The sequence below is a fragment of the Metopolophium dirhodum genome, chromosome 8 (assembly GCF_019925205.1).
Source record: "Metopolophium dirhodum isolate CAU chromosome 8, ASM1992520v1, whole genome shotgun sequence".
In the NCBI taxonomy this organism is placed as follows: Eukaryota; Metazoa; Arthropoda; class Insecta; order Hemiptera; family Aphididae; genus Metopolophium; species Metopolophium dirhodum.
The window spans coordinates 23,368,698-23,393,649 of record NC_083567.1 but is presented as its reverse complement, the minus strand read 5'-3'; the positions used below and the strand labels follow the sequence as shown (position 1 = coordinate 23,393,649).

General features: G+C 28.0%; 4 protein-coding genes across 6 annotated transcripts; 1 reads left to right on the top strand and 3 right to left on the bottom strand.

The window, feature by feature from the left end:
- Window positions 1-465: 465 nt before the first annotated feature.
- LOC132950506 (tRNA-splicing endonuclease subunit Sen34) lies at window positions 466-2,683 on the bottom strand. Of its 2 annotated transcripts, none has more exons than XM_061022005.1 (4): window positions 2,078-2,683; window positions 1,132-1,374; window positions 942-1,058; window positions 466-849 (listed from the first exon to the last, which is right to left on the bottom strand). In XM_061022005.1, the coding sequence occupies exons 1-4, from the start codon at window positions 2,151-2,153 to the stop codon at window positions 647-649; spliced, it is 639 nt and encodes a 212-aa protein (XP_060877988.1). In that variant the 5' UTR covers window positions 2,154-2,683; the 3' UTR covers window positions 466-646. The 2 variants fall into 2 exon arrangements, with proteins under 2 accessions (XP_060877988.1, XP_060877987.1); XM_061022004.1 differs by having other exon boundaries at window positions 906-1,058; window positions 2,078-2,679.
- Window positions 2,684-2,768: 85 nt separating this feature from the next.
- On the top strand, window positions 2,769-5,158 carry LOC132950505 (ubiquitin-conjugating enzyme E2 J1-like). Its single transcript, XM_061022003.1, has 5 exons — window positions 2,769-3,003; window positions 3,988-4,193; window positions 4,252-4,442; window positions 4,522-4,636; window positions 4,722-5,158. The coding sequence occupies exons 1-5, from the start codon at window positions 2,973-2,975 to the stop codon at window positions 4,923-4,925; spliced, it is 747 nt and encodes a 248-aa protein (XP_060877986.1). The 5' UTR covers window positions 2,769-2,972; the 3' UTR covers window positions 4,926-5,158.
- Window positions 5,000-9,296, bottom strand: LOC132950504 (NFU1 iron-sulfur cluster scaffold homolog, mitochondrial-like). Its single transcript, XM_061022002.1, has 7 exons — window positions 9,162-9,296; window positions 8,807-8,884; window positions 7,723-7,864; window positions 7,398-7,647; window positions 7,216-7,319; window positions 6,547-6,663; window positions 5,000-5,266 (listed from the first exon to the last, which is right to left on the bottom strand). The coding sequence occupies exons 2-7, from the start codon at window positions 8,851-8,853 to the stop codon at window positions 5,162-5,164; spliced, it is 765 nt and encodes a 254-aa protein (XP_060877985.1). The 5' UTR covers window positions 8,854-8,884; window positions 9,162-9,296; the 3' UTR covers window positions 5,000-5,161.
- Window positions 9,297-16,005: 6,709 nt separating this feature from the next.
- On the bottom strand, window positions 16,006-23,129 carry LOC132950774 (phosphatidylinositol 3,4,5-trisphosphate 3-phosphatase and dual-specificity protein phosphatase PTEN). 2 transcript variants are annotated; one of them, XM_061022333.1, is made up of 10 exons: window positions 22,900-23,129; window positions 22,614-22,808; window positions 21,274-21,406; window positions 21,039-21,213; window positions 20,863-20,970; window positions 20,229-20,373; window positions 19,968-20,152; window positions 19,064-19,227; window positions 17,832-18,070; window positions 16,006-17,372 (listed from the first exon to the last, which is right to left on the bottom strand). In XM_061022333.1, the coding sequence occupies exons 2-10, from the start codon at window positions 22,762-22,764 to the stop codon at window positions 17,353-17,355; spliced, it is 1,320 nt and encodes a 439-aa protein (XP_060878316.1). In that variant the 5' UTR covers window positions 22,765-22,808; window positions 22,900-23,129; the 3' UTR covers window positions 16,006-17,352. The 2 variants fall into 2 exon arrangements, with proteins under 2 accessions (XP_060878316.1, XP_060878315.1); XM_061022332.1 differs by having other exon boundaries at window positions 16,006-17,451; window positions 22,900-23,128.
- Between the last annotated feature and the right edge of the window lie 1,823 nt (window positions 23,130-24,952).

The following is a 24,952-nucleotide window of genomic DNA, read 5'->3' as shown; positions in this document are numbered from 1 at the left end:
GAATGTAGCCGAGTGGCTTCATACAAGTTCATAAGTGAATGGAAGAATTTTTTTGTTACAAAGTTTATGTGTTTATCAATTGTGGGGATTTTCAAGTCTTTATGCAGTGCTTTGTTGCATATAAACCAGGGTGCATCTGTTATTATGCGAAGTATTTTGTTTTGAAATATTTATACTTTATTTAAGTGACTTTTAGCACAACTGCCTCATATTGGGCATGCGTATAAGATTAAAGCTCTTAAAACTTGCTTATATATCATAACTCATAAGTGAGCATTTTTTATTTTGTTTTGGTGTACAAACCTACCTCAGTTCACAGGCAAGTTAGCGTGGCTTTGTGAACTAAATCAACCAAGATATCCATTCATATTGGATATAGCACTTGGTATAAATTGTACTTCGGAATAACTATTTACATATTTTTTGCTACACATTAAAATATATAAAAGTGGATACACAGGTACATCTAATCTAATCGCAACTTTTATAATAAAGGTTAAATTTTGAATATAATATTTATGAGGGAGATTTTGTCATGCAGTATTTTTGCGGGGATATTTTGTCATGGAAACATTATTTATAGTCTTGAATATGTTAATTATTATATTTCATATACATGATACACATTATTTTATTTATGAACATACTAAAAAGAGTAATTAATTTTATTATTATTCCGAGATGTATCATCTAAATGATAAATTAAATACATTATAGAGTTTCCATCGTCTTTGGCTAACACCATTTTTTTGTTAGTAATTGAACTAACTCTACTCCGCGAAACCATAATTTGCTTGTCCAAATCTCTACAGTTAACTATATATTTAGCATGATAAGCCAAAGGATCACCTAAAATAAAATAAAATTAAAATATTTTAAAAAGAATTTCAGTTAATTTATCTAACCTTCATAGACTAAAAAATCGCCTCCAAACTTCATACCACAAGTTAGATAAAATCCTTTTGACCACAAATCCTTAAAAACTTTATACCTGATCCTTTCCAAATCGTTTATAAATACAGGTAATGGAACTTCAATTATGTTTGAACATATTTCATCTATAATAAAATAAGTAATTATAATTACTGGAGGACAATTAGAAGATAAACAATAAATTTAGAATAATCTAACCAAGATGTATCATGACATCAGGTGATGTTTCAAATGGATTGATTTTGGCTGTTTCTTTAGAACATAAAGCAGTAAATGATGGATATGCAACAGTACGGGCTATACAATTTTCAACTAGTAATCGAACTTCTTCAGGTAATAAAAGGCAAGGTAGGCCATTTTGATCTTCTTGACGTGGAGTGGATGGTAAAGTTCCAATCAAACTTCCCAACACACGATGAGTTGTTCTTAAAATGCACCAATCTATAAAATATATATATTACTAAGAGTAAATAAATATAATAACTAAGGTCAGGATTTTTTGTACTTAAAAAGCTTAAAATAGTATGCATTTATGCATAAAAAAAAACCTTAAAATTTGCACTTAATATTATTTATTTATAACTATACACCAAAGCTCGATGAAACAAGAATAGGAACATATATTAACAGTAAACAATTTAAGTTACGAGCTAATTTCTTTAAATTTCAAAATTTTAAATAACAATAAATGCATAAACAATAAAACAGGAGTCCTCATATGCGAGTAGCATAAGAGGTGGTAAAGGAGACTATGATAAATAATTATAAGAAAAATATATATAGAATAGAAAATTAGAAAATGTATTCTCATTGTCTGACAGGTGGGAACTATGAAAATATTTTGAAAAAAAAGTTTAGGGGAATTTTATTGTCAAGAAGTTTTGTAAAAAAAAGTTCACACCAGAAGCTCTATTATTATACATATTTAAATGGAACTCTGGTCAATTACCACTTGTCAGTGTTTAGGATTACATACAAACTATTTTTTGTGTGATGTATTAATATGTATAACAAATAATAATAAGAAAATAATTAAATTCCCTCTCACCAACTCACTAAAACTGCTTTTGCACTATGCCACTACTTAATCTACTAAATAATGTACAATATCAAATTCTTAAATATATAAATTAAACATGCTTACCATTTGCATTCCAAATAAACCCTTTATTATTAATCATGTGTATATCAATCACATTATTGCTCGTTTTGCTTTCCATAAATAAATTTAGAATATACAAGTTAATAACTATTCACATGGATAAAATATATTTAATCAATGACTATTCATAAATAAATCAAAGTAATTAAACCTAATGATTATTAACTAATAATAATTCTTCTCTTTATTTAAAAAAGTATAATTAATAAATATTGTTTTTACAAAAACATAAAAACTTGGCTTATTTAAAATTAGTAATAACCTATAACCTACTACTATTAATTATTTTTACACATTTACATTTTAAATAGTAGTTGATTAAGATTAAAATTTAAAAATTTAAACTGCAAATAGAAACCATTATCTAAATATATATAGCTGTGAATCGTGATAGAAAAATTGAAATTGACGTTTGAAAGAAAATAGAAATAGAACAATAATATAAAATAACAATTAGAATAAGAATTTTAAGTTATAAATCTAGAAATTCAGTAAATTATTAATCCTTTCTAGACAGTTTTAGTCACCACGACTTGTCTTTGCAATCTCACTTCAAAGTTTTCGGGATTTTATCATTTAAAAACCTAGTATGTACTTATCATTTTTAGCCAAAAAAAATTATACTGTGTTATTTCATTATCAAATATTAATGATAAGTAAGGGAATAAATATTGTTAAATAAAATAAACACAGATATCCATGACAAATTATTACTATTATTCATCAGTTTCTCATGCCTAATAAATAATAAAATACGAAATAACACGTAACTAAAATTTTGCATGTTATTAAATATTACTTTGTAATTGCATTGTCCCGAGATATAAGTGAAATAATTATTTAACAGTGAAAAATATACCTATTTGATTAAAAAAACATGGAACCTCAATACAACAGTAAAAGTACAGGTAAATAAATCACTTATTTTGAGTAGCAAATCATAGTAATAAACAATACCTACTGATTGTTTATATCTTCATGTAACATGTTATTGTTTTCATACAATTATAATCCCTCAAAAACTATTCACCTAATTGTATAAAATGTGTATACAATATTTAATTGTTTATTATGGGAAAATTATCTATTACCCATTATATTTTATTAAAAGTTATTGTAAACATATATGTTCATTTAGATCATTAGGACGAAGTAATATAAATTTCTTTTTAATTATGAAAAAACTTCTTAGTAAAAATAGTTTTTACCTATAAATGTCTAAAATATTTTTTTGAGTTTGACATTTTTGATTTCTGAGTGTGCTGACATCAAGCAGAATAGTATTCTTGTCATGTTTGATCAGTGAATAACATTTGAAATTAAGAGGACACCACGCCCTCAATTGAATTGCAGGCTAGCTATGAGTAATTTCATACTGTCATAATTTAGCAACAGAAATCGCCCTGATTGAAGTTTTTGGGAATAAGCGTATGTGATGCTCAAAAAAAGGACTGTCTTGTTTTAAACTGGTTGTATGATCATTCTCCAAATTTTTCAAATTGACAATTAGTCAAAACTCATTTACTTATAGGTGTTATGGTCGAGAGGTGTCAAATTTACGAGTTCAATTGCTTTCTTCAATTAAAACATTTTGACTAGTCTTCTTCTTTTTGTGTAGTCTTTAGTTGTTTATACCATTCCTTTTTCAATAAGCAAAAATGTTTATAGCTTTGTTCTTTCTATACCTAATTGGTTGTGGTGACCATGTAAAAAAATGGTCTATGTCTTGCCCCTCACCACATTTGCATTTTTTATCATATTTAATACTAGTTTTTTTTTATATAATTACCATATAGTAGCTATTAAATATACAATTTTAGTAATTGATTTAAAAGATTAATATTTTAACAATTTATTAATGCTTGGAGTTATAATATTTATTTTTATTACAGCTGTGAAACGTTTAATGAGAGAAGCAATAGAGTTGTCAGAGCCAACAGATGAATACAGTGCTCATCCATTAGAAGACAATTTATTTGAATGGCACTTTACTATGCGTGGTCCACAAGCATCAGAGTTTGATGGTGGTATTTATCATGGTCGTATATTATTACCAACTGAATATCCCATGAAGCCACCTAACATAATACTATTAACTGTGCGTAGTAATTAGTATAATTTAACCGTAATTTTACATAATATTATTAATTGTGTAGCCAAATGGTCGATGGGAAACAAACAAAAAAATATGCTTAAGCATTTCCAGTCATCATCCAGAAACTTGGCAACCGTCGTGGTCGATTAGAACAGCTCTATTAGCATTGATTGCGTTTATGCCAACTAATGGCCGAGGTTCATTGGGAGCTCTTGAATATACGCCTGAAGAAAGACTAAGTTTGGCTAAAAAGTATAGTTTGGCATATTGTATTTTTAAAAAAAAATGTATTATAAAATACTTAATAATATTGAAAATATTTTTAATTTAGGTCTCGGAATTGGATTTGTGACTGTTGTGGTCAGATATCTAATTTATTAGCTAATAATAAAGCAAAACCTTTGACAAAAGAAGAAAGTGAACTCATAAAAAGTGTAACATTTAAGGTAATTAAAAATAACAAATTCATTTTTAAACAATTAAAATTTATTGTATTGTAAATCAAAATATATTATCTCTGTTTATCACTAGGGAGAAGAAGCAGCTGAAAAAGTCTCCAAATCATCTGACCAACAAAAACAGGAAGTGGAAGCAATCAACGAAGAACCAGTAGTAAATAATATTTCACCCAACTTTTTTAAAGATGCGTTATGCTCAGATATTGGAATGTACCTTATATATTTAATTATTGCACTCATTAGTATATTAGTAGCACGACGTTTCTATAGTGCTTAATTTTATTGTCTTAATCATTTATTTTACTACAACTATTATAAAATTATTTAAACAAAACATTTTACCAAAAAATATATAATTATCCAATAAAACATTTATTAATTAGTAAAAAAAAAAAAACTATTGACACCACTCTGCACTGTAGATATTTTGGTAAGATAGATATTGTTTGATTACATCTATATGAAACACTATAAAAATGTTTATTAATAAATATCTAAGATTTAACTTGATTACTATTTTCTTTTTTCATCAGTTTCTTCCAACTTCTTTTCAAATTTTTCGAATTCGACTTTCGTCCGTATTTCAATTTCATCTTCAACTTGTTCGACGGCTATCACCTTCAACACAATAAATATACTAAACATTGTGGTATTTTACTTATTGCACTAACTATAAACTGTTGTAAATTGTAATTTGAATGCTACCAGTGGGGAACTGATGAGTATTCTGGGATGCAACCTAACAACCATTTTGATCATTATGACGATATCAACATATCGTGAATAAAAAATGATGGAAAATATAAAATTGTTATCACTTGTTCGAACTGTTTAAACCCTAATTGATATTTTTCCATCATCATAATAGGAAAAGCTAACAGCATTCATATTTTGTATTTCTTGTTTCTTGAATGTGATTGAAGCAGTGACGCAGGTATACAGCATTTACAGGCATATTATATTATTTAAAAATATTTCTTGACTTCTGCATAAAAGTTAAATCTAGCAGAGTGAAAAACATTTTGTTTCATCATTTTGTTTGTTTGTAGTTTCATATATTTATTGAAAAATAATCATAATGAATGATTTATGTATTTAAAAAGAAAAAAATAATAGCATAATAAACAATATATAGGTACAATAATTACTATATAATGTGATACTCGCATGTGTTGTTTCCGTCTTACAAGCGCATAACATAGTACATAACATAGATTTTCATTTTCCAGGGTAGTTTCTGGTAGCAAATTGTTTTTTATTGTTACCTACTTTGAGAGACCAAACTGCCAAAGCCAACATTTCTCACATTTTTAGACAAAATTAATTTTGTTTTCATTTAAAGTTCAATAACAATAGATATTCAAAAATTTCCCAAAATATTTATATTAGAATTTTATAAAAATAGTGGAATTTTAAAAATATTTTGAACTTATATTTTTTTTAATAAATATTGATAAAAATGTTATGCTGAGTCAAAATATATAGTCAACATTAATGTTCTACATATTTCAAGTTCAGACATTTTTAATATTTGATACTAAACGATAATTATTAATTCCAGTTATTTTGTTGGGATTATTAGATTATTTGTAGAAACTTGAGACTTGAAATTTTTTACCATTACATATTATGTTATTATTTACTATACACAACAACATTTTTAGTTTAATTTTAAGCTATTCAAACTGTTTGGTATGTTGGGATTACCCTACAAGTTAATAACAACTAGTAATATAATAAATAGTATTAAATAATATTAATTGAGGTTATACCTTAAACTAGTGGCGTGTCCAGAATTGTTAAAGGGAGGGGGGGGGATATCCATCTTCCTAGATACGCCACTGCCTTAATATAGAATTTAAACATGAAAATAAAATAATTTTTTTTGGTTTATTTACCTCAGGTATATAAAATTGAAGCATGTTTTGAACTCCACCTTTTAGGGTTACTACTGAACTTGGACAGCTAGTACAAGATCCTTGTAATTTCAACTTGACGATTCCTGCATCATATCCCTAAATACATACCAATACATTTACATAAACTTAATAAAAATATATGTGTTAACTGTTTATATAGATGCTATTTTATTTTTTTGAAGTATAAAATATGGATCACAATCAATAATTACAAAATAAAATATGATGGCCAATAACATAATATTGAGATGAGGAGATTCTGAGAGAATTTTTTATTGACAGAGCCACAAACTTAGATATTTTAGTCTGTTAGTAACCAACATGGACATAATGTTGCACCCGCATGATGAAATAAAAAATATACGCTGTCATTCAAATAAGTAAAAACTTAAAAAAAGAATAATTTGATTAATTATTCAAAAATATTGTTCTCTAATGACTTCAAAATAATATTTCCTAACCTTCAACTTTAATACTTTTACAGAAAATCAGTATTTTTCTTTGAAAGAACTTATATAAATAATAAAATTAAATAACAAATTTATTTGTTTTTTGTTAACACGCATATGGTCACGGACTAAGATATACTTAGTCCGTGTAGTGGCCCACTTTCAAATAATTAGTTATCTTAATAAAGAAAAGTTTTACTATAAAAAGAATATCACCACCATCTTCTTGTACAGTTGGTCTAATTCTGCTATCAAGAAGTTCTTTAATCATCATCACAGTTTCATTATCATCTTCATGAATTTCTTAAAAAAAACAATTGTATAAAATGAATAAGAATATTAATAAAATAAATTTAAAATTTAAATCATAAATCAACTCACGAGTATCACTAGTTGGTTTAGCATCAGTTAATATAGGTAAACCACTTGCAAAAAAATCCATAATGGTAGCATATATTTCAGGTTTAAGAACCATCCATTCTATATCATCGTCTGCTTTTGTTAAAGTAATATAATCCGAACCAAAAAAGACACTTTTTACCCCTTCAATACGAAACAAAACTTTAGCTAAAGGACTACAGTACGCTGCTGTAGCATTAGGAAAATCCATTGTATGACCTTTTTCCAACACCTGTATTTACAAAACAATTTTTAATTTATACCTAATAAATAGAATATTTTGGTAGCACATATGCTCACGGCTTACCTGAACACCAGGTAAAAACTTAACACTATTTGGATTAGGAGTATCTTGAGTTTGTATAAACATAGAACGATTTGATATAAAAAAAGGTCGATGTTTCACTTTAGGAAACAGTTTGGAACTAGTTGCAATTGGTTTTTGGGCTCTAAAAATAAAATTTATCATTAGAAGACAAAGATAAATTGAATATAAAGAGTTTATAACTACAAGTAAATCTAAATCCTATAGTCATTACTGATTACTAATTATGATTTTAATAGGTACAGTAGTCTCGCTAATCTCGACTTTACTCATCCGGACATTCAGTTAATTATTTATATTCGAAACAATGACTATACCTACAAGAGGTATGCTATACAATGTTGTTTTTTTTACCCTAAATCAATACATAGGTTAAAAATCAAGCCAACATAATATTGGGACTAAAAAAGTAATATCAGCTTATATAATAAAACACATTATAAAAGGGTTAGGTTAGGTTATGTTTCACTGCTGTATCAGTCAATATCCTTGTGTCCTGAAAATAATCTATAAATAATGAAAAAGTTCCCATACTTTAATGTTTTAAAAGAAAAACCATAAATTAATTCAAGTGAACTAAAAAAATAAAACATTGAAAAATAAAATAATGTATTTTAACCTATACAATGTTTATTGTTTTAAATAAAATTGATTAGCAATATTTCTAAGTCTGACAGAGAATTCATTAAAATATATTAAATAGCAGAAAAGTATATTACTGTACAAATGATTAAAAACATTACTACTAACAGAACATAGCTCCTAACTAAACTTGTCATGCAATTTTTTTAAAAAAATTAAATACTTCTATATTTCTATTAATACTATTATTAATAAGATGTACTACTTAACTAAGTATTAGCATATAACAAAAATAATACTGATGCTTTTAAAATAACATTTTATTGCTGAGAATGTGAAAATAAAAAATTATAAAAATCGAATAAATTCTTAAATTATAGGCAACGGGGTAGTATATTAAAACTATAATTGTTTTAAACTTACAAAATATATTAATAAATGATAATTTTTTTTCTTAAATAAAATAGTATTTTTAGTTACTTACTTTAGCAACAATGGTACTACATTAATGAAATGCACAAATCGCCTCATTTTCTTAAATGTGTAGATTTTTAACAATTACCTATGATCAAAATAAATATAAATTTGTGTATCCTAGTTGATTCTCAAATACTAAAATAGGTAGGTATAATATTAAAGAAAAAATATTTTATTTTTACTATGTATAATGCAACAGCAATAAACTAATTATTTATTTTAAATTAAATAACTATACAGTATATTATATTTATATAAGTCCGTGATATTATGTTTATTAGTTATTGATATCATTATTTATAACAAACACAATATATTTAGGTATTATTAAAATCTCTACTAGTTTTTTTAATCGCCCTCACCTATAATAGCGGCTGTAAATCTACATTCATATAAATGCATTTTTTTTACGATTGCAATCATGACAAATTAAATAGGTATGTCAGCAATATTACCGGTTTAGAAGCAAATCGCGCACCCACCCTCCGCCCAGCCATGTATTGTGACGTAGGCATTTCTACGGTTCTCATTGGTCCATCGTCGCCCCTGCCGCAAATAGCCGCCGCCGACGAAGACTCCACCACGACACCACCAATCAGCTAGTTGGAGAAATGCTTACGTCACAGACATGCGTATCACGAGTTTCTGACATACCTATTTAATTTCTCATGATTGCAATATTGCACGAAGTACCTATTGCTGAATTCGTGGTTAGTGATAAGATAAATGGTTTAATGGTAAGAGAATAATAATAATATATTATCAAAATTTCGTTCGGGTTCGGCCCCGAATATGTCTCTACTGAGCATGCGCAATACATTACCGCGTTTATGTTACCCACGGCTATAGATATAAATATATATACTATCTTTAATCGCGATGTTACCCTTAAGCCGTGGCACGATTTAAGATATACCACGGCTTTAGATAGTATAGATACTATCTAAAACCTAAAACCGTGAGATATACTAAAGGTATATAAATATACATACTTAAGGTATATCTTAAATCGTGAGCCGCGGTCACACGATGATAATAAAACGCGATAGTCAAAGCCACGGATACTATAATAGTTGTACAACGAGCAATAATATAACGGCGCCAAATGTTCGTATCAAGTTCCATATTATATACATACATATTATCCATACAAAAAAAATAAGAATATTCTTATATTATCTATGCTTTATGTACGTCGTATACTAGCTCTCCGAGCGTCGCTGGGGGAGACCCTCAAACCCCCCGGGGTTGGCGAGGAGTGTTGTCGATGTCGGAAGCCGACGCGGTGTATGGGTAAGGGTAATACGGAGGTCTGGTGATAACAGATAAGGATCTGTGAAAAAAATTAGTGATAAGGATTTTGGATTACTGATAAGGATGGTGGATTATTGATGAAAAATAGTGATAAGGATTTTGGATTAGTGAAAAGAATAAAGATATGGATAGGACATAATGGTCTTATCAGCGGTCTTCGAGAGGAACAATTGAGGCCAAATAAAGCATAGTAAGCATACCTATATCGAGTATCGACTATCAATCACGGCTATGGATAAAGGAGCCTCAATTGCCTTCCCCTCCCGGTACGCGGCCTCAAATATATTTAACATAGCCGTGGCCTATCAATATCTTTATTATCTATGATTATGATCAAGGTGTATTGATCAATATAACTGAATACACCTTGATTATGATGTTACCTCGAGAGCCTTGATATTTAATATCAAATTATCAAGGCTCTCTAATGACGTTACCCATCCCGTGATATCTTTTTCATTTCTGACGCATGCGCAATAAATTCATCGGGGACGAACGGGTCGACCAAATCGACTTCGCGTCACGCGTGATATACACATAGATGATAGAAATATAGAATATAGATCTATCCCATAGAGTAACTTACTCTATGCTCTATCCAGGCACGTATACAGGGGGAGGCGTAGTTCATCCCCCTCTGAAATCTACTATGAACCCGCTCCGGATTTTTTTTGTCTACGTGGCTCTATTCACTATTCAGTATTTATTATCTAATATTATCTAAGGTAATATATCTAGGCTTTCTAGGAAATCCTATATAATTTACATTTTGAATTTTTGTCAAGTGAAGCTCAGCTGTGGACAGACCGCTGCCATTTTCTCGGGGGGGCAAAACATTTCATTCATTATTCAAAATATAATAACATATAATAACATCGTTTTTAATGGTAAAATAAAATAGTAATTAATTTAAAATAATTTGACTAGATTTCATATTTGTATAAAATGTTTCAATTTTTTAAAAAAGTTATTTGGGTTTAGAAATAATAAAATACAATACAAGATAAATCATAATTAATCTTATTTACCATATACCAAACAATTGCCCCCGACTTTTATGCTTCAACTCATGGATGGGAGTTTGGTATAAAGTACTGTGGCCGTAATCGAGGGCATCAAATATTAACCTCCGTTGAGTAGGTAACCTAGCTGAGATAATAACTATATTTGTTCATGCCACGATCTAGTGAACTCATAGACCTATAAGTTATAAGAGGCAAAGAGCTATATTGTATAGGTCTAAGAGTTAACTATCTTAAATTGTGGTGTACACGGGCACACGGCTGTGTATTGATAATGTGAGAATATATTATGAGGTAACTGTCTAATATAATTTACCAATCCTAACTTTCTAACCTATCTTAACCGATGGGAAACGTTTAGGAGACCGTTAGCGATGTAGAGAAGATAATATCTTCTCTACATCGTGAGACCGTTCATAGCGAAGGGACTCGGCCAATAAATGCACAAACTAGTTAATACTAGTACTTAGTAGGTCGACAATAAGACTTGTTGGTGTCTTTTCGTTGCACCACAGGTCGGCGGTGTCGTGGTGGTATAATATTATTAATATTATATCCGTCGATATATTATATTATATACGTTGCTGCGTCGTCCGCGCCTAGCACCTCCACCAACAGTTAGTCTAATTTTCACTGCGGACTCGACGTGCATAGTAGTCATAACCCGTATAATAAATATTATTTCCGTCGACTGGTAATATACGTTGTCGTCGAGTCGTCCGTATTCCGTAAGATCAGCAATCAGCACCGTGCACACGGTGTATACACCAGCTCCCTGTATACGCGCCGTCAGCACGCACAGCGTCGGTTGCTAATAACAGCGCTAATTCGGTCAGCCGTTGATTCTTCCGATTATCGTCGGCTACTTCACCGGGCGCTCGGTACGCGACTTTTCCCGTGTATGTTTTTAAGAAATACCCAAGTCTTTAGGTCTATAGCTCTGGCCGTATACCTACTGATATTTGGTCTATGACCAAACTCTGCTTCTGATAGGTTCTGTAGATGTTACTCTGCTGTACAGTAGGTTACAAATGGGTCACTGTATAATGGATGATATTAAATTTGAATAATATCATTGTGGCAATCCGTTGTGTCAACTGTGGCATGATGGTAGGTGAGTATACACACACTAATGATCATTTTCTACACACACAAAGACGATCAGTAATCACAGGAACGAAATATTGCCTAAACACAACTCCTTAAAAATGACACATTTGCAGGGGCCTTAAATATTATATTATCTTGTGCTATAGTAAATTTTTACTATTTACTAAAAAAATGTGATTGCCTCAAGGAAAAATAATGACCGGGATATACAATTATGAGGGGGACCGATTGTCCGTATACGGAATTTTACAACGGAAAACCAATAATTGTTCATATAACCACTAAAAATGTATAGTTCCGTGGTTAAGATATTTTCAAAATATAATACATACTACATATGTAATCTAGTAATTAGCTATGAAGATCCAGAAGATCGTTTCAATACATCATGCTTACTATATAGGTATATAAGTATATTATGTATCAAGGTAATAATATTATCTCCTAGTTTTAGTGAATTTATATAGGTATATTAGTGAATAGTGATGGAAATAAACGAATGATTTTAGTAGCCGACATAAAAATAATCGAACGATTAGTACCTATTCAAATAAAAAAAAGTCCTAATAAAGACTGTATTATGTCTCACATTCTCATTTCTTACCCATAAAACGTATAGTCGTCTACCCAGCAGATATTGCCGAAAAGTCCCAAATATCCATAGGCCTTTCACTTATAGAATGGCCCCGGGCCCATCCTATACCAAAAGCATTGATAGTCGCGATAGTGATTTAGCCGGTGTTTTGTACCATATCAGAGTAACTCAGTAGTCAATAGGTAACCGAAAAACGTCACCTATCTTGACTCGGTAGAAACGTGAAGACTGAAGAGGACCGGTCTATTAGTAAAAAAACATCGAATAGTAAAAGGTCTAAATATCTGTAATAATTGTAAATTGTAATCGAATGATAACATAGAGTAAGAACTAAGAATATAAATGATAGCAACTCTACCCTCACTGCCACAAAATGACCTTTTCTTATAAAATGACGAACCATCTCCACCTATTCTCCCTCAGTCTGTCTAAGATTGGTTTACTCCTATTATGGATATTAGTATATTCCTGTCATCACTGGACACTAACTATTTAGAAAGTTACTTTTTAACTTAACTAGTTAGTTTTAATTCATATTAACTTTGTAACTTAACTAGTTGAATTTAATGTGTAAAATAGTCTAATCTAACTCGTTAGAAAAAAAACTATCTAGTTATTAGTATTAATTCATTCCAAAAGCTGTTCCTCAATTATGACATTATGGCTATATGCCTATATAGATTATATTGGCTCATATTATATATTATTAATTATTAGTATTTATGATAATACACGCATAGGAACCAAGGCTTTTCCGGGTAGTCTGTAGAATGTTGATATCTACTAGGTATAAATAGTATCTATATGGGTGGCTTAACCAATTAGTGTAGACACGATGCCGAATTTTCGTGGTAGTGTTATCGGTGGTACACGTTTACCCGTTTATCTATATTACAATAATTTAACTATTACAATATTACCTATATTTAAGATTTAATAACTATATTATAATATCACAATATCATATACATTATATTATGTATTATTATTTAATATTAATATTTTAAGTTGTCATACTGACATACTGTTATATATTTTTTAATTTTTTTTCACCCTTTATTTGTTCTAATAAGTAATAACTGATAAGTGGTATACCAATTAATTTCCAATTAATTGAAATTATTATTTACCTATAATTATTATTATTATTTATTTATAGTTTGAACATTTTGATCAAATTAGTAGGGTTTAATTCAATTTTTAGTTTTAATCAATAATTGAAGTTAGATAACTTATTAATTACATTTCAACAATAAGGTTTTTTAATCTATAAAAAAAAAACTAACTTCTACTCTAACTTAAGTTACTATTTTCACAAGACTAACTTCTAACTAAGTTAGAAATTTGAACAGTTTCAGAAATTAACTTATTTTCTAACTTAGTTAGTTTTTTATTAAAGTAACTTAACTTCAACTAGTTGAAAAAATGATTAACTTGCCGAGCTTTGCCTGTCATACAATAGAACAGCGATTCACAACTCATGGACTGTGAACAAGTGGTAATGGGCCGCGGACGCTAATCGAGTCCAAACCAAGGTTCAACAAATTTTAATTGGCATAAACATCGAGATTTTTATAAAGCCCTGTCCTATCCGGCCCGGTAATATTTTTAGAAAGCCCGGCCCAGCCCGTGAATAGTTTTAGGCGAGTAAGCCCAAACAATGTTTGGTCCATATTTTTTCTAAAACAGCCCAGCCAGGATGTATCTAAAAGAATTTTTTTTTAAAAATGATAAAATAGTTTAGTTACTAGGTAGTATAGGTACCAAGTAACTGTTTTAATTTACATAACTTTCAAAGTCGTATTTAAGATTGCACCAACACGTTGAACATAAAAAATACTAAATCCAAAAAATAGTCCGGCCCGGATTTGATTTACGAAAAGTCCGGCCCGTCCCGTCTTGCATTTTATAGAATACTGGGTAAGCCCGGCCCGTGCAGGTCTTTACTATGTATACAACAATACGTAATACGTACAATATTAATCTTAAAAAGCGGTTAAGAGGATGTGCAGTAGGTTACAAGTTGGTCACTATATAATATTACAAATTACAACAAAATAACTAAGATCATTATTTTTATTTGTTTCTATGGTGATAAGCAAAGCGTAAAAAAATAAAATCCCATTTTAGCGGTTTTTCGAAATTTGTCGGTGGTTTTTCCCGTGTCATTAAAAAAATATTGAGAAAATCGAAAAATGACCTCTTTAAAGTACCACCTTGATCCAATTTGCTAAAAGATAACATACTATATGGTAAAAATTTTGTATACAGGACAAAAAATAAATAAACACCATTGTATAACCACTAAATATTCATCTTTTAAAATTAATATTATAAATTAAGGGAAATGAATCAATAAGATTGCATACAATTTTTGGATTACTAAGTTGTCTACAAACAACTTTAACAGCAAAACCAACAAGTCTGAAAAATTGTAAAATAAAAATTTCAAGATTCAGAAGGCGGACATTGATTTCACAAAATTTAATGTTGAAAAAACGTATTTATAAAATACTAGTTGATCCCGATGGTAGCTTGAAACCCACCGGTCTTCGTGCAGTATATAGGTATACAATTTACACATTTATTTTAATTATTAATAACTAACTATTTATTGACTTTATCGGACTACATTTATGCCTATGACACTCACAAAGAATGTAGCCTTCTATTGGTGAAATAATTTTTGAAAACGGTCCAGTAGTTTTTGAGTTTAATCGTTACAAACAAACAAATCTTTCCTCTTTATAATATTAGTATAGATTAAAGATTATATATCATTGTTTGTATTCTGTAATGATATAATACATTCTGTATGAATGATTAAAATAAATTTACATAAACATAATTATAACAAATTAATAGAATTGATGTTGTTCAAGACATAGTTATTTAGGTAGGAATTCAATATTTACAACTTCTAAATACTTTTAGTTATTATATTATAATGTAGGTATTACCTACATAATACCCACTTTGTTAAACATCATAGGCATTTTTTTAGTAAATTATCAAAAAGCTCTATTTTTATAACAATTGCTTGTCTTTTAAAACTTAATATTAAAAATAGACTTAACATTGAGTTACTTGTTATAAATGACACTATAAAAATATAAAATGGGCTGATTTATTTGTTTTTTTTTTTATAAGAATTTAATGACTGCATACAGGCAAGTGACTGGACTATATTCTTTATTTTTATCACAAAGTAAGAAGATATTTTTATTAATAAAAACATTCAGGTCAATATTATGCAAGTACACAATTTTAAATTAAAAATGTAGTTAATATTTGCCATATTGAATGACAAAAAAAAAAATACACCAGTGTGTTCAAAAGCAAAAACTGTTGGTTAGTCCAAGGAATGGACAAACATTTCAACTCCCTTTTCCACTAACCATACAATTCATTATTCTCATAAAAAAACCAATCCATTTAGTTTTATAATTTATGGATTATTATAGCAATGGTTAATAAAAGTTTGATGTTATTTAATAGTAGTAAAATATTTTTTTTAATAACAAAATTCCAATTTTGAATAGCAAAAAAAATACAAGTCATAATCAACATAGTATCACAAACCAAAAGGAAAATATCACAATACATATTTTCAAAATGTTTACAATTCTATGTTAATAATTGCTGACATAGACATTTTTGCTGTCTAAAAATATATTACCAATATACTTTCAATAAATAAGTAAAAAACAATCAGAATTTATCATTATTCATTACCATAATTATTAAAAACTAAATGATTTGAAAAATAAAGCAAATAAAAAATGTGATATTTTTTACCTTCTTAATTATATGTAATTATATGTATATACGAAAAAAAATTAAGACAATATGACAAATCATAATATAATGATTTTGTAGAAATTATATGTTTAAACTTTTTATGCATTAAAATATAACAACAAAATATACAATATTAAATTGTTCTTGTGTTGTACTATTATTTGTTTTATAGATTAATGAGTGAAAAAAAATTATAATAATACTGGTAAATAAATGTAAAACCATGGCAACAATCCTATTAAACATGAAATAGTAGGCTATAACTTTTACAGAATAGTTTATATTCTAATCATTAATATATAAATAAATATTATAACATAAAAAAATTAAAAAAAAAAAAAAAAAAAACATTGTTCCTAAGTCCATTTTATTTTATTCAATGGCAACATTGGAAGACTTAAAAAAAAAGACATATAAATAAAAATTAACAGATGAACACGAAAATAAAAAATAAATTTTTAATAAAGTTATCAGAATTAAAACTTTATTTTCTTTGTACTATAAAAATAATAAAATAGGCGAGTGTATGCCTAATTATGGAGGAGTTTTTAAAATCCAGACTATAATAATTGTTATAATCTATATAAATTTTTAACTTAAAAAAAAAACATTAACTTGCAGTTATTATATACATATATAGATAAAGATATACATATACATATAAAAATACGTTTATGTTGTTCGTCTTCTGTTTGTGGCACTCCCAATATCTTACAGATACGTCGACTCGCCTAGAACCACCGGAAACACAATCACATTTGCATCTACGCCATCAGGTGTATTGTGCTCAAGCGACAGGTTTACGAAAGCCTAAGGGAGAGAATAAAGCGGCCTTCACCAATCATTATTCTAAAATAAATACTACACAACAATAATCAGGGATGATAGCGTTTTACTAAAACGTTCAAACAAGAATAAAAATATTTATTATTTCAAATATGATTTTTATATAAAGAAAATGTTCATTTTAAAAATTTAAGTATATACAAGGGAAAATAATAGTTAAAAACGATACACAAGCGACAATTTGTTCATGTGTATATGATTAAACTAATATTTTCCACAAGTCTAATGAGACAGGAAATTAAAGCGATAGCCTAGATGAGAAATATTTTAAAAGAATAAAATTATTTTTTCACTAATCATTATATTTTTTAATGTGCTAATTATGTTTTGAATAAATCACTGACCAGATTCCCATCCATCTTCTTCTTCTTCAGCTGTTGTGCAACTACTTGATTCACTTTCTGATAGTGTTTCACCAACAACTGGTTCGGAAACATCAGTACGTTCAAATAATAAGCTTACATGGAAGTCAGCACTAAAAAGTTTATTTTGTTTATCCTTATGGCCGTCCAAATCCCATTTGTTCATGTTTAATGTCAACAGGCGATTATCACTTCCACCCACATGACCAATAGAGTTTGTACTATTACATAAATATTTGAAATCAACCATCACATTACATTATAAATTCTTTTCATAATACTTTGAAGTACTAAACAATTCATGTTACTAAAAAGTATATTGAAAATTCTAAAAAAAATATCATGTTCAAACGTTAAACACTACTATATATTTACTAATTATATTAATATTAAATACATGTATTCAGTGATGTAGTCGTAATTTTTTTACTGAGTATACGTTTTAATGTGCTTGATATGTAAACGTGGGGTTTTCTCCCCTCCCCCCCCCCCCAACCACTATATATACTAGGCTATTACTAATGATATATATTTTATAATTACATACACTTTACTACTACCTTACCGCAATTGAGTCTCTATAGTTTACAAACATACTCCTAAAATATATGATTATACATTTAAATTGTTTATGATTACCTATGTTAATTTCTTAACCCCCCCTATCCCCACTTCTTTTTAAGTCAAAAAACCTAAATATTTATTAATATTTATAGTCTTAAATGTATACTCGGTAGTATATAAATTAGGTATCACAACTTTGAATGATTAAAAATAAATGAAAACATCATTTTTTTTAGATCAATTGTTATATTTATGTAATTATTGTGTGACACAGTGTATGTACATAAAATAATATTTTTTGACAAAATTATTTTCAGTAATGCATGACATGCACATTGTGACCGTGAATCTCAGCATCGGCTATCGTTATCGATATGCTTATAATTTTAGACGTATAATATATATATATAATAAATAGAAATCCATGCAATAAAGTTAAAAATAGATATGTAAAATGTAAAAATAATAACAGTTCCTAATGAACATGATAATAAGGAAATATGTTTGGTATACCTGCGTATCACTAATTATATTATAAGTATACGCATCAACCAAAAACTGGAGAAGTCGTTATACGCCGTATACCCGCGTATACGCCCCACTACACCACTGCATGTATTATAACATTAAGTTAAACAATTATAACTTACCGCATTTGATTATTTGGAAATCGAAAGTTAGTTGAGTCATCCATACTATTAGTATGAACAGTTTTTTCCTGCTGGCCACAATGTTTATTTTCTCTATTACCATTTTCAGTAACAGCTGGTTCACGAACAAAAAAAGTATTAAACCAGAAATGAAATAGTTTTTCCTGAAACAATAATACAATGCGTAACACATACACTTTTTTAAAACAAAAACAATAATAATTAAGACCAAAATTGATTTACTTTTTTTTAAACCACTAAATTTTTGTAAAATTAAAAAATTCAAGGTGCTTTACCCTATGTATCAATATTTAATTATATTTTTTGATTAATCATATAAAAACATTCTGTATCAATTGCTCATTAAAGGATTACTTAACCTAAAATTCTTATATTATGAAATAATTAAACAAAAGTTACATTTTAATTTAATTTACAATAAAAAAGGGTATATAAACTATAAAGTAAGTTAAAAATGTTTTTCAGATAATATTTCAATAAATCAAAATATTAACTTATAGTATTATTACATATTTAAACATAATAGTATTATACAGAAAATTATCACGATTTTATAACATTTTGTGTTAAACTTTTTCGATTGCTTGTAAAATGTAATAATAATGCTTACGTCCTTTTGACATACCACCTATATTTTAGTGATATATGTGTGTGTACCTGCGTATATCAGAAACAATAAATCTAAATTAATTTAATTAAAAATATGAAATCCTTCAGAATGACCCAAACACTATTCCAGACATGATTGTTATTAACATTAGCAAATATATTAAGATAATTTTTATTTTGATAACCTTAATTATTTTGAATATGAATAAAAATAATATTATATTATATTTTTAGTTGATACATGTTAGAAAATAATTTTATGTTAAATTTATACCTTTTTCTTCATTTTATGTTTATTGTAACACTCTACTTTAACATCTCCAAGGACTTGGGTCATTTGTGTTAAACGAATTGTTACATCAGAAGCATTACGTCGCATATCCTGTACATCAGATGAATAGACTTTTCTGATTTTTGAACTATCTCCATTTATCCACTCTGATATTACTAAACGGATACCTAAAAAAAGAATTAAGATTTTAAGTTAAGACTTACAAAATAATGTTGATGAATAATTTGAACTATAAATACTTACATGTATGCCCCGAATTAAAAATATTAGGCACTGGATCTAATTTTATTTCCTTTACAGTCAATACAACAGGCTTGTAATTTAAATTTTTTTCAACTAACAATGCATAATAGTTTACATATCTTCTTTGACTGGGAATAGTGACACCCTAGAAAGAAATAAAACTGTTTATCTATATACATTTAAAAATTAAATAAATTTAAATAAGTCTTAAGTCTTAAGTCAATAGAACACAACTGTATGTTACATAATTTGAAGTACTTTATGTAACATTGTATTGATGACATTTAAATGTATGTAGAATGTTTATTAAAATTGAAAAAAAAAATAATTTTTCAGAAAATAAACAACAATTTGAATCACACAAAAATTAAAGGGGGACGGAGTGGCCGAGCGGATTAAGGCGTCGGTTGTGACGCACACCGGCGCCGGTTCGATACCTCGGTCGCGAGCGGCATTATTCTTCGGGCAAGTCACGGTGTCCAGAGAACAAGTGCCGCCATCCCCCGCCCGTTCTTAAAATGTTACATTTGTTTTATTCAAATATCACACTTATAATTGTTTAAATGTATGAAAAAACTTTTTCATTTTAAGTTAAATATACAATAAGTACCCATAGCCATAACCCATGTAATACCTTTTTATCAAATGTTCTCTTTTGGCCATAATAATTGAGAGCTTCTTCTGCCGATAAACACTGCAAACTATGTATTAGATAGCAACATATCATTACGCCAGTTCGACCCTTCAAATTAAAAGTTTTATTAGTAAATCAATAATACATAAATAAAAAAACAACTTAAAAAACTTTACCTTTCCAGCTTTACAATGTACAGCAGCTACATTTCTGCTGTCTTTAGCGAGCCATTGATGGACATCTTCACAAAAAGGTTTTATCACCTCAATACTCGGAGGATTATGATCTTGAAATGGGTAGGTAGCCACGCGCTGGTGGAACTTCCGAGAATCATAAGATCGTTCTGAACAACTAAAAGATAATATTGAATGAATATTAAAAAAATTACATTTTAATTGAATAAATACTTACAGATTATATATTTTATAATGATTAGGATGTTTCTGATCAAGGAGCCTGCTTACATCATCTATATGATTTCGGTAGACTACACCTTCTAAATTTTCTGCTGGAAATCCCATTGCTATCACATTGTGTTGAATGTCTAATCAAATCAATTAAGGACAACATTGACCGAAACCATAAATAAGCATTATATTTTAACCAAATATCGTTTATTTGTTTTCTAATAGTCTTTTAAAATAGTTTTTCAATTCTAATATGAAGAATTTCAAGAGATAGAACAAATAACTTATGATCATGCAACAACATTTTTTGTAGTGGATAACTAAATTTACATTAATATTTGTGATTCTATTATTTTAGTAAAATAATAAAAATAATTTTATTTGTTGAATACTTATTTCAAAAAATAGTATTTTTTTTACTATAATTTTTACTAAATCATTAAAATTTACACTTTTGATAAAATAAATTTACTTTTTTGAATGACAATTTTCAACATAGACTTTTAATTTTATATCCTAAAAGCAGAATTTTTTTTGAGAATTTTGATATTTTAAAAACCAACTTGAAACACTAGTTAACAGGTTATAGTTATTTAAGTGATACTACAATATACTACCCATAAGTCATAAATTAAAATACTTAGTTATCATTAATTTACTACATCAGAAATTATTAGAAAAATATTCTTTTTAAAATATTAAATAAAAACTGGCAATTTTTCTTTTCAATAATACTGTTTAATAATGACATCAAAGTATGTGAAAAAGAGTTTTCAAAAAATCTAATATTTTTTTTAGATAACTCATTGTTTACTGTTAAACCTTGCATAACATCAATATTATTTATATTTTCAATGGAGTATGTTACGTTTATATAATTACACTGTTTAGCTACAAAATATTATATTAGAAAGGAATCAATTTATTTTATTAACAAAATAAATGTTAAAGCTACGAGTAAACTAACATAATTTAGTACGTATTTTAAAATGTTGTATTTGTTCATATCTACTTGATAAAATGTTATTAGTAAAATATTAATCAAATATTCAAATACAATATTATATTATGTAATTTGGTTAAAATTTTTAAATGTTTTTAAAAAAATCTTAGGTTCATAAAAATATTAATTGGTAATATAAATATAAATATTTAAAATTGTGTACTATATATTTCAACAAAAAAACCATTCAATTTTGAAAAATATCTAATCATTAAACCATATTAACACACCTAGTACAAACTTTTTTGTACAAAATAGCAGTATTCTAATTAAGTATTTGTTACCGATAAAAGTATATCTAATTTGTAAAATAATTAATCAATTGACAATTCAAAGGATACAAGTCAAATCGAGGTTGAACCCATCTTCAGTATAACGTTTTCTTTGTTTACTGACCAGTTTTTTAATTGGATTAGTCATTTTGATGTTGGGAATGGCCATTCTGGTGCGAATTGACGAGCTATGCACCAGACCAGTAGATTGTTCGTCCATGGCCCTGCTGTTTATGGTTAGTTATGTGCATTGTATTTACTAGACTGTGAACAAACAACAAGGCATTGAATGTATAAACATTCGAGAAAAAACGGTAACGCATTCCACATTTTAATGTAGTTTTAACAGCCTTACCTTATAGTCAAGTCCAGAGTAAATACGTAGGTAGTTTATACATCAACAATACATTTTATAAGTGATCAATAAAATGAACATCATGCCTATTTGTGTAATGACTAAGGGTGATAATTTACGACTGGACACTCCAGAGATGAAAAGGGACAATGCAACAGAAGAGGGGAAAAAGAAAATGAAATGAAAAATAAAAACTTATAACATTTTTAACATTAAAAAAAAAGAAACAAAGAACTGGAAAGCTTACACCGTAACAGTCTGAACAATTGTGAGATACATAATAATTACATACACCGCCCAATGTGACCAACAGAAACCATGGAGACTAAACTAAATAAAAAAACCACAGGGCACAGACCACAAATTAATATAATAATAAATAATAATTAATATTATTTATTAAAGAATGTAGTTGTAGCAGCATTGAGTAAATTTAATATACTATATTATATTAAATATATTCAATCAAATATCAATGTTAGCAGGGTAAAGTCAGAAAATATTAATGGCGTCGGTAATCAAAAATTGAAAATTGAAAATATATTACGCAATATTGGTATATTATATACTACATTTATTACAAATTACAATATTGGTTATTATAATATTGGTTAGGTTAGGTTAGGTTATTATTATAATATTGGTTATTACTTATTACACGATTTTATAAAGAGTCCATGCTACTACTTGAAATCAAAATAATTCATTATTTTCTTTTAATTTGTGATTTAGGTAGAGTGGGGGACATACAATAACACAGTATATAGCCATATATAAGGTACACAATAAACTGAGAATTTATCCATAAAGATATTAAGATGTATATGATACTATAATATATTATTTACTCTATGAAATATACATGAGAATTGTTGAGAGTACAAATGAGTATGGCTGCATGAGACTGATTTTTTGTAATTAATTAGATATTAGTAGTTAGAAAATTACTCAATACGCAATACTAGTATACGTATATTTACTATATACTCGATGGTCACTACTCAGTTATTATAGTAGGTAGGTACCATTAGTACCTATACTTACTATACCTATACCTACTTACTATATTTACACACGAGGACCACCCACGAAGTACGAATATTTTAATAATAAGTTATTAAAACTTAAGAAGTTCCGGCGGTGGGATTATAATATATAGATAATATTTTTAAATTATAAATGTTTATTATATAGATAAATATATAGGTAATAGTGTAATACTATAGTCCATAGACCCAAAGTACTAATGTACAGCATATTACATATGTTATACCCAAGTCTGGATTAAGGGGGGCATGGTACTGGCCCTCGATAGTAAGAATTTTTTTAGGGGCCTCAGATTTGCACATTACTTTATTCGTTATAGGCTATAACACTGCATAAATCACCAAAAAAAAAAAATCGATGATTATTTAGAGAGGAAAAAAGCTTGTAAATTAAAATTTATAAATAAATTGATACATTATTCATTATTTATTGCTATGTACCTAAAACCTATATATTATATTTATTATAACAGGTACCTAATATCAAATAATATATACATTATTATTTTTTTTTCGAACAGGAGTCTCATTTAAAACTTTGGTCTCTGGGCCTCAAAATGTCTCAATCCAGGCTTGAATTTATACCTAATATAATAGCTTGGTGCGTTGGTCCTAGAAATAAGAAGAATCAATAAATTATTATGTTAGAGATATATTAATAAATAAAGTGGGTAAGTGGATGTCGCTCTGCTGTACAGTAGGTTACAAGTGGATCGATGTATAATGGTTTGTATTAAATTTGAATTCAATGATATCATTATATAAAAAAAACAATTCTGAGCGGAGACGGTTTGTCAGTCTGGATATTTTATATTATTATTTATTATAGCCAGTATTATTTACTATAGCCTATTGATATTATAATATAATAATTTTTGGTGATAATATACTATAGTAAAAAACAAAGCGTTAGAAATTAAAATCCCATTTTTAGCGGTTTTTGTAATTTTTCGATGGTTTTTCCCATAATAATGACCTCTTTAAAGAACCATCTTGATCCAATTTTC